General features: G+C 33.6%; 2 protein-coding genes across 2 annotated transcripts in view; both read left to right on the top strand.

The window, feature by feature from the left end:
* Nucleotides 1-5,807, top strand: part of LOC135131751 (uncharacterized) — a 230,190-nt gene extending 224,383 nt beyond the window's left edge. Inside the window, exons 6-7 of the mRNA XM_064059599.1 lie at nt 5,502-5,701; nt 5,755-5,807. Of these exons, the coding sequence (XP_063915669.1) occupies nt 5,502-5,701; nt 5,755-5,807 (253 nt within the window). The remainder of the gene's footprint in view (nt 1-5,501; nt 5,702-5,754) is intronic.
* Nucleotides 5,808-14,535: 8,728 nt separating this feature from the next.
* Wake (wide awake) overlaps nt 14,536-15,973 on the top strand; it is a 132,042-nt gene continuing 130,604 nt past the window's right edge. Inside the window, exon 1 of the mRNA XM_064059831.1 lies at nt 14,536-14,826. The gene's annotated coding sequence lies outside the window, so the exon portion shown is untranslated. The remainder of the gene's footprint in view (nt 14,827-15,973) is intronic.

A 15,973-nucleotide genomic window follows, 5' to 3' on the forward strand; every position in this document is an offset into this window, starting at 1 on the left:
GGTGAAATTCTTTAAACCTTCTAGTTTCCAAACAGAAGAAATTCAGCAACTTTGGACTTCAATGGAGTACTGTAATCGTAATTCTTCTGTGTCTTCTCGTTTTCGAATAAAATTCTTTATCTTCTTGTTTCTGAATATTATTCTGCTAAAAGTTTTTTAAGTTCATGTCAATTTTGTCATCGAAGTCGAAATTATTTAATCCTTTTAATTCTATATTTTCTGAAACTCTATTAATTACGTACTTAAACGGTAATTCTTCTGTTACTTCTAGTTTCTAAATAGAAGCTTTCCAAAATTTTCTAAAAGTTGAATCCCATTTTGAACTGGTTGAAGTTGAAATTTTTAATAGTTTTAGTTTCGGAATTTCAAAAAACTTTTGGCCCTTCTAGAATTTTGATAGAATTCTTCTGTTTTTTTTTAATTTGTCTCCTGACACCGTTTTCTGTCTATAATTTCGCCTGAAAACGAAATTCTCTGTTATAGGCTCTCAAAATTTTCTTGAACCACATGCTATAGTTGTAACTATTCTTAGGCTTGTTCTTTCTGATCCTAATCCTTCTAGAAGTTTCGTGAATTCGCATCTACATTTTTGTTGCTAAATTTAACGAAAGCCCAAATCTAAATCCTCTCAAACTTCTAATTCCACAACTTTCTGCAATTGTAATCACGTACTTAACTGGTAAATTCTTCTGTTTCTACTAGTTTCTGATAGAAGCCTTCCAAAGTCTTCTAAAATTTGAATATAATTTTGTAATGGTAGTTCTTTTTGCTACCTATGTTGCCTCCAAATTACTTAACTCTTTTAGTGTCGGAATAGAAGTTTTCCAGTATCTTGTAGTCATAATTCTTCTGTTCCTTCTAGTATTCGAATAGAAATAGTTTTGTTCTAAAACTTTTTGAATTCGCGTTATTAACTTCTTTCTTGAAATATTTACAAAATGAATCCGAAGCTGAAATTTTTAACCCTTCTAGTTTCCAAACAGAAGAAATTCAGAAACTTTGGACTTCAATGGAGTACTGTAATCGTAATTCTTCTGTTCTTCTCGTTTTCGAATAAAATTCTTTATCTTCTTGTTTCTGAATATTATTCTGCTAAAAGCTTTTTGAGTTCATGTCAATTTTGTCATCGAAGTCGAAATTATTTAATCCTTTTAATTCTATATTTTCTGAAATTCTATTAATTACGTACTTAAACGGTAATTCTTCTGTTACTTCTAGTTTCTGAATAGAAGCTTTCCAAAATTTTCTAAAAGTTGAATCTCATTTTGAACTGGTTGAAGGTGAAATTTTTAATAGTTTTAGTTTCGGAATTTCAAAAAACTTTTGGCCCTTCTAGAATTTTGATAGAATTCTTCGTTTTTTTTTTTAATTTTTCTCCTGACACCGTTTTCTCTCTATAATTTCGCCTGAAAACGAAATTCTCTGTTATAGGCTCTCAAAATTTTCTTGAACCACATGCTATAGTTGTAATTATTCTTAGGCTTGTTCTTCTTCTAGAATCAGAATTCTAATCCTTCTAGAAGTTTCGTGAATTCGCATCTACATTTTTGTTTCTAAATTTAACGAAAGCCCAAATCTAAGTCCTCTTAAACTTCTAATTTCACAACCTTCTGGAATTGTAATCACGTACTTAAGTGGTAATTCTTCTGTTTCTTCTAGTTTCTGATAGAAGCCTTCCAAAATTTTCTAAAATTTGAATATAATTTTATAATTGTTGTTCTTTTTGCTACCGTATGTTGCCTGCAAATTACTTAACTCTTTTAGTGTCGGAATAGAAGTTCTCCGGTATCTTGTATTCATAATTCTTCTGTTCCTTCTAGTATTCGAATAGAAATAGTTTTGTTCTAAAACTTTTTGAATTCACATTATTAACTTCTTTCTTGAAATATTTACAAAATGAATCCGAAGCTGAAATTTTTAACCCTTCTAGTTTCCAAACAGAAGAAATTCAGAAACTTTGGACTTCAATGGAGTACTATAATCGTAATTCTTCTGTGTCTTCTCGTTTTCGAATAAAATTCTTTATCTTCTTGTTTCTGAATATTATTCTGCTAAAAGTTTTTTGAGTTCATGTCAATTTTGTCATCGAAGTCGAAATTATTTAATCCTTTTAATTCTATATTTTCTGAAATTCTATTAATTACGTACTTAAACGGTAATTCTTCTGTTACTTCTAGTTTCTGAATAGAAGCTTTCCAAAATTTTCTAAAAGTTGAATCTCATTTTGAACTGGTTGAAGGTGAAATTTTTAATAGTTTTAGTTTCGGAATTTCAAAAAACTTTTGGCCCTTCTAGAATTTTGATAGAATTCTTCGTTTTTTTTTTTAATTTTTCTCCTGACACCGTTTTCTCTCTATAATTTCGCCTGAAAACGAAATTCTCTGTTATAGGCTCTCAAAATTTTCTTGAACCACATGCTATAGTTGTAATTATTCTTAGGCTTGTTCTTCTTCTAGAATCAGAATTCTAATCCTTCTAGAAGTTTCGTGAATTCGCATCTACATTTTTGTTTCTAAATTTAACGAAAGCCCAAATCTAAGTCCTCTTAAACTTCTAATTTCACAACCTTCTGGAATTGTAATCACGTACTTAAGTGGTAATTCTTCTGTTTCTTCTAGTTTCTGATAGAAGCCTTCCAAAATTTTCTAAAATTTGAATATAATTTTATAATTGTTGTTCTTTTTGCTACCGTATGTTGCCTGCAAATTACTTAACTCTTTTAGTGTCGGAATAGAAGTTCTCCGGTATCTTGTATTCATAATTCTTCTGTTCCTTCTAGTATTCGAATAGAAATAGTTTTATTCTAAAACTTTTTGAATTCACGTTATTAACTTCTTTCTTGAAATACTTACAAAATGAATCCGAAGCTGAAATTTTTAACCCTTCTAGTTTCCAAACAGAAGAAATTCAGAAATTTTGGACTTCTATGGAGTACTGTAATCGTAATCCTTCTGTGTTTTCTCGTTTTCGAATAAAATTCTTTATCTTCTTGTTTCTGAATATTATTCTGCTAAAAGCTTTTTGAGTTCATGTCAATTTTGTCATCGAAGTCGAACTTATTTAATCCTTTTAATTCTATATTTTCTGAAATTCTATTAATTACGTACTTAAACGGTAATTCTTCTGTTACTTCTTGTTTCTGAATAGAAGCTTTGCAAAATTTTCTAGCGTCTTAGGCTATTTCTTTCTGACTCTAATCCTTCTATCTTCTTCTAGTTTCTAATAGAAGCCTTCCAAAATCTTCTAAAATTTGAATATAATTTTGTAAAGGTAGTTCTTTTTTGCTACCGTATGTTACCTCCAAATTATTTAACTCTTTTATTAGTATCGGAATAGAAGTTTTCCGGTACCTCGTAGTCATAATTCTTCTGTTCCTTCTAGCTTCTAGAACAATTCTATTCGAATACTAGTTCGAATAGAATTGTTCTAAAACTTTTTGAATGCAGGTTATTAACTTCTTTCTTGAAATACAATATGACTCCGAAGCTGAAATTCTTTAACCCTTCTAGTTTCCAAACAGAAGGAATTCAGAAATTTTGCACTTCAATGGAGTACTGTAATAATAATTCTTCCGTCTTCTCGTTTTCGAATTAAATTATTGTTTTCGAATTAATATGTAATTAGTGTGTAATTTTACATCAAAGGCCAAATTCTCTGTTTTAGTGGTCCAGAAACTTCCAGTTCTAATTCTTTTTTATCTCTTCCTTTTTGAAAATTATTCTTCTAGAATTTGCTTGAATTCACGTCAATCTTTTTTCTACATTTAACAAGCTTCGAAATCGAAATTGTTTAATCCTTCGATTACACATTTTCTGGACCTCTACTAATTAAGTCCTTAGTTTTGATTTTGATTATTATCCTTCTAGAAGTTTCTTGAATTCGCACCAACATTTTTGTTTCCACATTTAACGAAGGCCTAAATCTAAAACTTCTAAACCTTCTAATTCCACAATCTTCTGGGCTCCAATCAAGTACTTAAATTGTAATTCTTCTGTTTCTTCTGGTTTCTGATAAAAGTCTTCCAAAATCTTCAAAATTTGAATACCATTTTGTATTACCGGAATTTTTCCGGTAACTGGTAGCCATAGTTCTTCTGTTTCTTCTACTATTCGAAAGGAATTCTTCTACAACTTTATGAATTGATGTCACCTAACTATTTTTCCATATACGAATTTATCTGAGAACGAAATACTCTATTTTACGCTTTGAAAATTTTCTTGAAATTTAATCTAGCGCTATAATTGTAATTCTTCTTACTTTTCTTGATTTTGATTATTATCCTTCTAGAAGTTTCTTGAATTCGCACCAACATTTTTGTTTCTAAATTTATCGAAAGTCTAAATCTAATACTTCTAAACCTTCTAATTCCACAATCTTCTGGGCTTCAATCAAGTAGTTAAATTGTAATTCTTCTGTTTCTTCTGGTTTCTGATAGAAGTCTTCCAAAATATTCAAAATTTTAATACCATTTTGTATTACCGGAATTTTTCCATTAACTGGTAGCCATAATTCTTCTGTTTCTTCTAGTATTCGAATATAATTTTTCTACAACTTTTTGAATTCATGTCACCTAACAATTTTTCCATGTACAAATTCATCTGGGAACGAAATACTCTATTTCAGGCTTTGAAACTTTTCTTGAAATTTAATCTAGCGCTACAATTGTAATTCTTCTTACTTTTCTTGATTTTGATTGTTATCCTTCTAAAAATTTCTTGAATTTACGCCAACATTCTCTATTTCTACACCTTCTTATTCTACAATTGTCTAGAGTTCTAAGTACTTAAATGGGTATTTTTGTCTTCTTTCTAATTCTAAAAGTTGAATTACGTCATGTCGCAATTCTTTAACTCTTTTAATGCCCGAATAGACGCTTTCCAGCAACTTTTGGTCGTAATTCTTTTGCTCATTCTAGTTTTCTATAAAAATTCTTCTAGGACTTCTTGAACTCGTGTCAACAAAAACCTTTTTTCAGTTGCAATTTCATCTGAAAGAGAAATTCCAAAATCTTCTGAGTAAAAATCTTCTAGAATTTTCTTGATTTCACGTAAATTTTTTCTAAGTACACTGAAGTTAAAATTCTCTTGTCTCTTTAAGTAGAAGTGTTCCACAATCTTATTGTACTCTAACCACTAAAATAGTAATTCTTCTGTACATTCTAGTTTTGGATTGGAAATTTTTTAGAACTTTTGAATCACTTCACGTAATTTCTGTCATGAAATATAATGTTGAAATATAGTTGAAATTCCATTTCTCTTTTTGTTTTGGAATAGATGCCTTCTAGAATCTTCTAGAAATTAGATAGTTTTTTTCTTTATCAAGCTCAGTCCTCAGCCTATTGAGGGAATTTGAGCAGAAGATATATTAGTTCTTAGACAAGATATCCTGTATAGGAAAAATCAAAAAAGGAATTATTCGTAAAATGTCGTCAGGCACACAATTTTCCGAACGACACCCTATATATTATTATCTACTACACCACCCCCATTCCCTTGTTTCAGGAGAGACACCCTCAACTCGCGCCTGCCCCGCTCCTCCAGCATCGACTCCATGGTGGAGGCCGTCTGGGCCGAGAGCGTGGAGGCCGCCGCCGAGCCGGCCGCCACCCCCGAGAAGCGGCCGTCATTAAGGCCCGACAGGCCCTTGGCGCTTGTATCTCCTTCCGTCGGCCGCCGGATGAAAGGGCAGCGTGGGATTAACGGTGAGTGGACTCTTGGGAACGGCACTACACTATAACGTTGCGACTCGTTACAGTCATGAAGTTTACAAGTCGACGCTTTATGAAAAGACAAAGGTCAAATGGGTAGTTACCAGCGGATGCTAGCGTTATCTGGGGATCTTTCCGTGGGCTGGGGTTTTAATTCGTATATAGAAAAGTTGAAATGAAAAGTTCCTGGCGGGATAGGAGATGTGAAATTTGAGAATGATTCTGCGGCTTCGGGGGTGAGGGTTTGACGTTGGGGGGGTGGATTGTTGGGGAAGGACCGGAAACACCGGATTTGCCTGACAGGGTTCCGGGTTGGATTGTGTGAAGTGTGTTACGAATGTGGTTCGGTGTGTTTATGGTATTGAAGTTGGGGTTAGTGGAGGGGTTAAGAGCGTCGCTGAAAGTAGAGTGGATACAATAGTGTACGTTTTTCAAAGTATAATACCTCAGTATGAAATTTTTATTATTGAATTAATTTTTATTTCAAAAAATACAATTGTTGTAAAGACGTACTTTATTGTTTTTATTTGTTCGCACATAAATTATTTCTTGGTTCTTTTGCTATGTTTAACAACTAAATAACATATTAACTTTTAGTAAATAATTTTAATTAAAAATCGGTCTTATTTTAGCATGTATTAGCCCCGCCCACCCACCCTCTCTTTTTTAGGGGTATGTCATTTGCCAAAATCAGTCTTATCGTAGCTAGGCTTAATACCTGCTAAAATAAAAGGATTTTGGCAAATGACATAGCCTCAAAGAATAGAGAGGGTGGGTGGGCGGGGCTAGTAGTTGGTAAAATAAAACTCATTTTAGCAGATACTAGTCCCGGAAGTATTCATCCATTAGGTAAATTACATTTTTTTCGTAATCTACATCATAAAGAATTTTTTTATTTTTTGGGACTCCCGAACCCCAGTACATGACGTACCGAAGAGTTAATCCGCCATTTTCCAGACACCCGGTACAGTGGAAAATTTCTTTTTTGAAAAAGTCGTCTAAAAATTCTCAAAAAATTCAGAGTTATAGATCTTGATGTGCTGATTCCAAAAATATAGCGTGTTTAGGATTCAGAGCAATATTTTCGAAAAATTCGGAGTGAAATTTGAATTTTTTGAAATTTAAATTTGTGGTGTTTAATAAAGAAACTGGTAGTTTTGACGTAGCTGTTTTGTCGGGGTACCAAGCTTTATTTTTTGAAGCATTTTTCAAAGAAGGGGAGTACTGTGGCGGCAGAGTTCATTTCTTCAGAATTTTGAGACAATTTAAATCTTGTGTTATTGGCTATGACTCTAACTGTTAAAGATGCACACCTGCCTGCTACTGAAATTTAGGTTCAACAAGACGATGCACCGCCTCATTATGTTTTTGAGCATTATTTAAATAATATTGTACTTTTAACGTTCATAGTTAATTATATAAATAATATTAGCCCCTGGCACTCTAATATTTTTATACAAGATGAAAGTTTATGTAATATGGCGGTCCGAATCACATACGGATGAAGTTAGGTACAACGGCGCAGTTTACCCAACAACAACAAACTCTATAAAATACTACTGTAAAAAAAAACATGGTTGACACATTCACGACAACTAAAATTAACTAAATAACTGAATTATGTCATTATTCTGTTATGATTTCTTTATTACAGGACTGCAATAAACGACGCATGGTTTTAACATGTAGAACTAAAATTCTAAAAAGTAAAATGACAAATATCACGATTTTTTTATTGTCAATGTATAGTCGAAATTTCATAAAACGAATTTTCTTCCTTTTTTTAGTTTTTAAACTTTTATTAATTTAATTTTAGTTCTTTTAGTCAATTTGGTTTTAGTTCTACGGTTAATTAAAAAAATGCTACAAAGTTATTTAAAAAACTTCCCTCGCCCCTAGTAAAATTTAATTTTTCGAAATTTTATTTAAACAAATATGCAAGGGAGGTCATTTAAGGACTATATTCTAAAATTATTCTTAACTAGAGATGTACCGACTGTAGGTCTGGCCGACTAACCGACTAGCCGATTGTTCGGCCAGTAAAAACCGACTAGTCGGCCGACTGTTCGGCTTTGCTAAAACCGGTTTATAAATGCGACAGACAATGTGTTTTTTTTTATTTCTCTGACTACCTTAAAAATTTGTTTATTTTAATAAAAGGAATATCTAAAGTTCCTTTGTTTTCCAAAAAATGTATTAAATTTCTTTGGATAATTTTAACATTTAATTTTTTTTTAGTAACTCAGTACAAAAATAAAGAATAACACAATTTAGGGCCAGTTTATACAATATTTTAATTGATATTAAGTTGACCGCGCATTTAACAAGGCCATTAACGACGTCTGATTGGCGTAGGGTCGGTCACATGGTACTTTAAGGCGGGGTTAAAAATTAAATCGCAATTAAATATTCAATTGAGGTTCTGTAAACCGGGTTTAATTGTTTTATATACTATTTTAATTTTAATAAAAAAAGCCGACCGGTCGGCTGTTTAGCCGACCAGTCGCCGACTGTAGCCGACGATGAAAAATGGCCGAATAGTCGGCTTATCCGACCGGTCGGCCACTAGTCGGTACATCCCTATTCTTAACTATACAGAATAGGGGTGGGTGGGCGGAGTCACTTTTCACTTTGTTTTAAATTTTAGGTTCTACAACTTATCAAAATACGTCAGTGAAATAGATAAAAGAGGTGGGCGGGGCTGAGTTTAGCTTTTTTCTAAAGAGTCTTGCAAGCAAGCGGTAGCCCCTCCCACCTACCCATTCTTCATTTCAATGACTACTCCTAATATTGTTCAGTCTTATCTTATCAAGTGCTAGCCCCGCCCACCCACCCTCTATTTTCTTAGGGCTATGTCGTCTGCCAAAATTAGTTTTATCTTAGCAAATTCTAGGCCCGCCCACCCACCCTCTATTTTTCTAGAGGCTGTATGATTTGCCAAAATTAGTCTTATCTTAGCAAGTACTAATAAAAAATGAAAAACTGAAAATTGTAAATCGAAAATTGAAAGAAATGAATAACTGAAAAATTAAAAATTGAGAACTGCTAAAATTGCGGACTGAAAAATTGCAAAATCTAAAAATTGAAACAATAATTTAGTAAACATTATATTGTATTAAAAATATGTAATCCTGGATTCTATTTATTTAATAATATAAAATCCAACTTTAGTTCTTCAGACCCAATAAGAATGAATGATCAAAGCAAAATAGGGGTGGGTGGGCGGGGTCACTTTTTACTTTGTTTTAAATTTTAGATTCTACAACTTGTCAAAATATGTCAGTGAAATAGAGAAAAGAGGTGGGCGGGGTTGAGTTTAGCTTTTTTTCAAAAGAGTCTTACAAGCAAACAGTAGCCCCGCCCACCTACCCACTCTTCATTTCAATGACTACTCTTAATATGGTTCAGTCTTCCCTTAGCAAGTGCTAGCCCCGCCCGCCCACCCACCCTCTATTTTCTTAGGGCTATGTCGTCTGCCTAAATTAGTTTTATCTTAGCAAATTGTAGGCCCGCCCACCCACCCTCTATTTTTCTACAGGCTGTGTGATTTGCCAAAATCAGTCTTATCTTAGCAAGTACTAATACAAAATGAAAAACTGAAAATTGCAAATCGAAAAATGAAAGAAATGTATAACTGAAAAATTAAAAATTGAGAACTGGTAAAATTGCGGATCGAAAATTGCAAAATTTAAAAATTGAAAAAATTTAGTAAACATTAAATTGTACTCAAAATATGTAATCCTAGATTCTAGTTATTTATCATTATAAAATCCAACTTTCTTTCTTCAGACTCAGTAAGAATGAATGATCAAAGCAGAATAGGGGTGGGTGGGCGGGGTCACTTTTTACTTTGTTTTAAATTTTAGATACTACAACTTATCGGTCAGTGAAATAGAGAAAAGAAGTGGGCGGGGCTGAGTCTAGCTTTTTTCTAAAGAGTTTTACAAGCAAACAGTAGCCCCTCTCACCCACCCACTCTTCATTTCAATGACTACTCTTAATATTGTTCAGTCTTACCTTAGCAAGTGCTAGCCCCGCCCACCCACCCTCTATTTTCTTAGGGCTAACTCATCTGCCAAAATTAGTTTTATCTTAGCAAATTCTAGGCCCGCCCACCCACCCTCTATTTTTCTAAAGGTTGTGTGATTTGCCAAAATCTGTCTTATCTTAGCAAGTACTAATAAAAAATGAAAAACTGCAAATTGCAAATCGAAAAATGAAAGAAATGAATAACTGAAAAAATCAAAATTGAGAACTGGTAAAATTGCTGATCGAAAATTGCAAAATATAAAAATTGAAAAAAATTACTAAACATTAAATTGTACTCAAAATATGTAATCCTAGATTCTATTTATTTATCAATATAAAATCCAACTTTCGTTCTTCAGACTTAATAAGAATGAATGATCAAAGCAGAAAACGGGTGGGTGGGTGGGGTCACTTTTTACTTTGTTTTAAATTTTAGATTCTACAACTTGTCAAAATAAGTCAGTGAAATAGAGAAAAGAGGTGGGCGGTGCTAAGTTTAGCTTTTTTCTAAAGAGTCTTACAAGCAAACAGTAACCGCGCCCACCTACCCACTCTTCATTTCAATGACTACTCCTAATATTGTTCAGTCTTATCTTAGCAAGTGCTAGCCCCGCCCACCCCCCCTCTATTTTCTTAGGGCTATGTCATCTGCCAAAATTAGTTTTATCTTAGCAAATTCTAGACCCTCCCACCCACCCTCTATTTTTCTAGAGGCTGTATGATTTGCCAAAATCAGTCTTATCTTAGCAAGTACTAATAAAAAATGAAAAACTGAAAATTGCAAACCAAAAAATGAAAGAAATGAATAACTCAAAAATTAAAAATTGAGAACTGGTAAAATTGCGGATCAAAAAATTGCAAAATTTAAAAATTGAAAAAATGTGATAACCATTAAATTGTACTCAAAATAATAAATCCTACATTCTATTTATTTATCAATATAAAATCCAACTTTCGTTCTTCAGACTCAATAAGAATGAATGATAAGAAGCAGAATAGGGGTGGGTGGGCGGGGTCACTTTTTACTTTGTTTTAAATTTTAGAGTCTACAACTTTTCAAAATAAGTTAGTGAAATAGAGAAAAGAGGTGGGCGGGGCTGAGTTTAGCTTTTTTCTAAACAGTCTTACAAGCAAGCAGTAGCTCCGCCCACCTACCCACTCTTCTTTTCAATGACTACTCCTAATATTGTTCAGTCTTATCTTAGCAAGTGCTAGCCCCGCCCACCCACCCTCTATTTTCTTAGGGCTATGTCATCTGCCAAAATTAGTTTTATCTTAGCTAATTCTAGACCCTCCCACCCACCCTCTATTTTTCTAGAGGCTGTATGATTTGCCAAAATCAGTCTTATCTTAGTAAGTACTAATAAAAAATGAAAAACTGAAAATTGCAAACAAAAAAATGAAAGAAATGAATAACTGAAAAATTAAAAATTGAGAACTGGTAAAATTGCGGATCGAAAATTGCAAAATTTAAAAATTGAAAAAATTTAGTAAACATTAAATTGTACTCAAAATATGTAATCCTAGATCCTATTTATTTATCAATATAAAATCCAACTTTCGTTCTTCAGACTCAGTATGAATGAATGATCAAAGCAGAATAGGGGTGGGTGGGCGGGGTCACTTTTTATTTTGTTTTAAATTTTAGATTCTACAACTTGTCAAAATAAGTCAGTGAAATAGAGAAAAGAGGTGGGCGGGGCTGAATTTAGCTTTTTTCGAAAGAGTAACAAGCAAGCAGTAGCCCCGCCCACATATTTCATTTCACTGACCACTCTTAATATTGTTCAGTCTTATCTTAGCAAGTACTAGCCCCGCCCACCCGCCCTCTTTTTCTTAAACAGTATATCATCTGCCAAAATTAGTTTTATCTTAGCAAATTCTACGCCCGCCCACCCACCCTCTATTTTTCTAGAGGCTGTGTGATCTGCCAAAATCAGTCTTATCTTAGCAAGTACTAACAAAAAATGAAAAACTGAAAAATAAAAAATTGAGAACTGGTAAAATTGCTGATCGAAAATTGCAAAATTTAAAAATTGAAAAAATTTAGTAAACATTAAATTGTACTCAAAATATGTAATCCTAGATTCTATTTATTTATCAATATAAAATCCAATTTTCGTTCTTCAGACTCAATAAAAATGAATGATGGAAGCGAAATAGGGGTGGGTGGGCGGGGTCACTTTTTACTTTGTTTTAAATTTTAGATTCTACAACTTGTCAAAATAAGTCAGTGAAATAGAGAAAAGAGGTGGGCGGGGCTGAATTTAGCTTTTTTCGAAAGAGTTACAAGCAAACAGTAGCCCCGCCCTCCTACTAACTCTTCGTTTCAATGACTACTCTTAATATTGTTTAGTCTTATCGTAGCAAGTTCTGGCCCCGCCCACCCGCCCTCTATTTTCTTAAAGAGTATGTCATCTGCCAAAATTAATTTTATCTTAGCAAATTGTAGGCCCGCCCACCCACCCTCTATTTTTCTAGAGGCTGTATGATTCGCCAAAATCAGTCTTATCTTAGCAAGTACTAATAAAAAATGAAAAACTGCAAATTGCAAATCGAAAAATGAAAGAAATGAATAACTGAAAAATTAAAAATTGAGAACTGGTAAAATTGCGGATCGAAAATTGCAAAATTAAAAAATTGAAAAAATTTAGTAAACATTAAATTGTACTCAAAATATGATCCTAGATTCTATTTATTTATCAATATAAAATCCAACTTTCGTTCTTCAGACTCAACAAGAATCAAAGTAGAGTAGGGGTGGGTGGGCCACAAAATATTGTAAGAGAGACTTTAAAAATAACGCTATTGTTATTTTTTGTGAACCCTTCCATTGCCAAAAAAATTCAAGAAAATTGAAATAACGTGGCAACATTGCATCGGAATTCAGAAATAAACTAGTTGTGAAGCCTAAGAAGAGGTAAATCAAAATATGCAAAATATATAGGGTGTTTCGGTTAAAAAAACAAAGCTCTGTATTACGCCTTAAAAACAGAACACTCTGTATAATAAAAATAATTTTAGAGTATAGTCCTCAAAGAACCGTAGTTCGACTTTTTTTCTGCGTGTAATAATTAATGAAAAAAAAAAACACAAAGACAGGAATATAAAATTCAAATAGCATTAACGCAAAATTTTGAGGTGACGTCATCAAATTGTTGGTAGAGATGATTAGACAAATTTTGGTTGGGATTTTATTGTCTGCGCTTTGAAAACAATCAGCCTGGTAGTTTCGAAAATTATCTATGTAATAAATATTGATCTAAATCAAAGACGGACGACAGACGGACAGAAATGGAGGTCCTATTCATTCATACTTTAGGGGTCATGAAACGTCGAGAAAACATGATGGAGCTTATTATAATACTTCCCTAGCTTATCCTCTGAAAGTAAAATGATGTGAGTTATTTAGTCAGAACTTTCGTCATCTCTGAGACACAACAAATACAGCAAATGTGCAACTGAACAGAAATATTTTTGGAAATTTTCGATTTTTTTTAAAAAAAGGCGACATCATTTTCAATTTTGATTTGTGGAATGTAACACAATTCCAAAAAAATTTAAATTTCAATAATTCTTGAATTAAGATTAATGTGATCGAAATTTCAAAAAAAAAAAATCTGTCGAAGTAATATAAAGTTGACCATATTTTGAGATGACGTCACTATTTTCTTGGAGGAAAAATTAATAATCTTAAAGTGCAGCATAATTCTCCAATAATCAGTGAGAAACGCCAGAAAAAACTTGAACTAACAGTAACCGCTATCTCACTTTTATAAAATAACATACTCCTCTGCTAGTGATTTATGAATCCGCCTTGTTTTTATTTATTATCATTATTTTCTTTAAGTTTATGAAAATGAAAGGAGTCGCAATTGGAAAACGGTTAAAAATGGCATTTTCCTTGCTATGTCTAGTTTATATGCTGCTGGGTCTAACTTTGTCACACAGAGTTACAAGTGGCTTTGTCTTCACGTATAATAGAAATTTTTTTCTATAACCGCGTTGAACATTATTAAACCAACAATTTTAATAAAATCGATAAACGTTAAAGGAAAGCGAAGTGTTGCGCAATCCCGATTTGTCAGCCATAATGTTACCTAATTTGGGACCAGGTTCATCAAAAGCAGCTGCGTCCATGACACGACAGGATTCGGAAAATTTCATTAACGAATCTGAAGAAATTTCCACTTAAAGAGAAACCGCAAAACAGACCTAGGAAATGAAACCTGCACAACGTACGCTTAATAACTGTCACTTTTTACTTTAATAAGTGTAAAATTAACTTCAATTTTCGTGGGGCTAAAATATGTAATCAAATGCCATAGGCGATCGATCACAATTTTTCGTTCGAACTTAAAAAGTCTGTTTTTCGGTATTTCAAAAAAAGTGCGACCTGCTGAAGAGCAAATTAAACAGCAGCCTCGCGTGTAGAGCAAACATAATAGAAACCATAACCGAAACTAAACGTAATATCAGCCTCTGAAGAGTCTCTTGAGCGAAACAGCTCGAAAGGATAATACAATCAAGTTCTCTTGTTCTCATACATCTCCCATGAGCACACCCATTATTACTTCATTAAACCTTAATACCAGCACAACTCCTATATCAATAATTCCCGAAAGCATCAAACCCGTCTCAAAATTTTGTCCGCGACTATACCCTACCTGTTCCGTTATAAGAAGCTCAAGCAAGTGACTCATTTAAAAAGAGACATTCAACAGTCCCATCAATGGTACGGACAAGGCCGGACGTATCTGTTTAACGTTTTCAATATACCTGTTTCTTTCGCGTTTGACTCGGAGGTTTAAGCGGCATTAAGAGGCAATGTCGTATGTTGCCTTAAGTAATTAGCGGATTTCAATGCAACTGATTGAGTGCAAATTGTTGTGGGAAATTCAGTGTTTCGGCTCCGGTGTCCGTCGCTCCATTCCGGTACCAACGGACCCATGGGTGCAGGTGCTTTTATTTGTGTCGGACAGGTGAACTTTTGAGGTTATGTTTGTTGTTATTGTTGTGTGGTTGCGGGAGTGTTTGGACGAAATTGTGGCCAAAAGGCACCAAAGGCCACAAGCTGAAGAAGAAATACGGTGAGTTTGACTCAAACGCCACGAATTAGCGTGACAGGGTGTCAGTTTTGGGTGATTTATGTGTCAGTTGCTATGGCAACTGATGCCACCAAGTCGGCTTAAATTGAGCCTTGGTGATTTTTCTGACAGTAAGGACGATTGTCGTCCTTAATTTGTGGCCAGCGAGTGCTTAATTAGCTCTAACGAGTTTCCTTGAAGCCGCTAGAAGAACGATTTTTTTCGGCTTTAAAGACTTTAATAAAAGTCGATTTTCTGAGTCGAAGTAGGACACCAAGCGTGAAAGTCATGTCTGTGATAATATCGGCGTGAGACGAGGATAATTTATTGTTTGTTTGTTTTTGTCATTTTCAAGGTTTTTGACCTGTGATAATTGTGTGGTTAATGGGTTAATTGTTTGTCAGATGCGATTGAGATTGCATTTTTTTGTTTCTTCCGGATTGGCTGTATTTGTGGTGGATTATGCAACGATTATTGTTTGCTGTGTCAACAGGCGATGCAAATTTGAGGACTATACGTGTGTACGTGATTTCACTCAAGCGGATAATTATAACAGAATTAGATAAAAGTGGGAGACGTAATTATAAGCTGTAATATAGATGAGTCAGGGAAATTATTGTGTGTAGTTTATATAACAGTCATAACAATTTTCACGGTGAGCACGTACTTCTTGTGCATTTGTGGACTGGTAATTGTCGGGTTTTAGCTCAAATTGAATGATTTGTATTTTGTTGTTGTTGAAGGTAAAAGTTGATTGAATTTTTATGAAAATAATATTTTTAATTTGGTGGTTATTGTTTTAAAGTGGTTTCTTTTGATAAGACTCGGTTAACAATGACTTGAAAAAAAAACAGGAAATGAGTTTTCGTGGTTGATGGTTCCTTACTAGGTATCGCCGTACTAATGAGTCTTGACTTACTTCCGGATGTCCGTAACCACATCCGAAAATTACCCTACATCACGTATTGCGTTTCTATAACCGAAAAATGATTGTTATTGACACAATTAATTTTCTTTTTTGTGTTTATCGTGTCGTTGTAATATTTCCGATTTTCGAAAATGCGTGACGTCACAGTGTCAACTGAAGATAGCACAATGAACATAGTAGGCGTGTGTGTCTTATGTCAACGCCATATTTCACGTTCGACGT

The sequence above is a fragment of the Zophobas morio genome, unplaced genomic scaffold, assembly GCF_036711695.1.
Source record: "Zophobas morio isolate AGI-343-1 ecotype UQ-CSIRO unplaced genomic scaffold, CSIRO_AGI_Zmor_V1 ptg000021l, whole genome shotgun sequence".
NCBI classification, from domain to species: Eukaryota; Metazoa; Arthropoda; class Insecta; order Coleoptera; family Tenebrionidae; genus Zophobas; species Zophobas morio.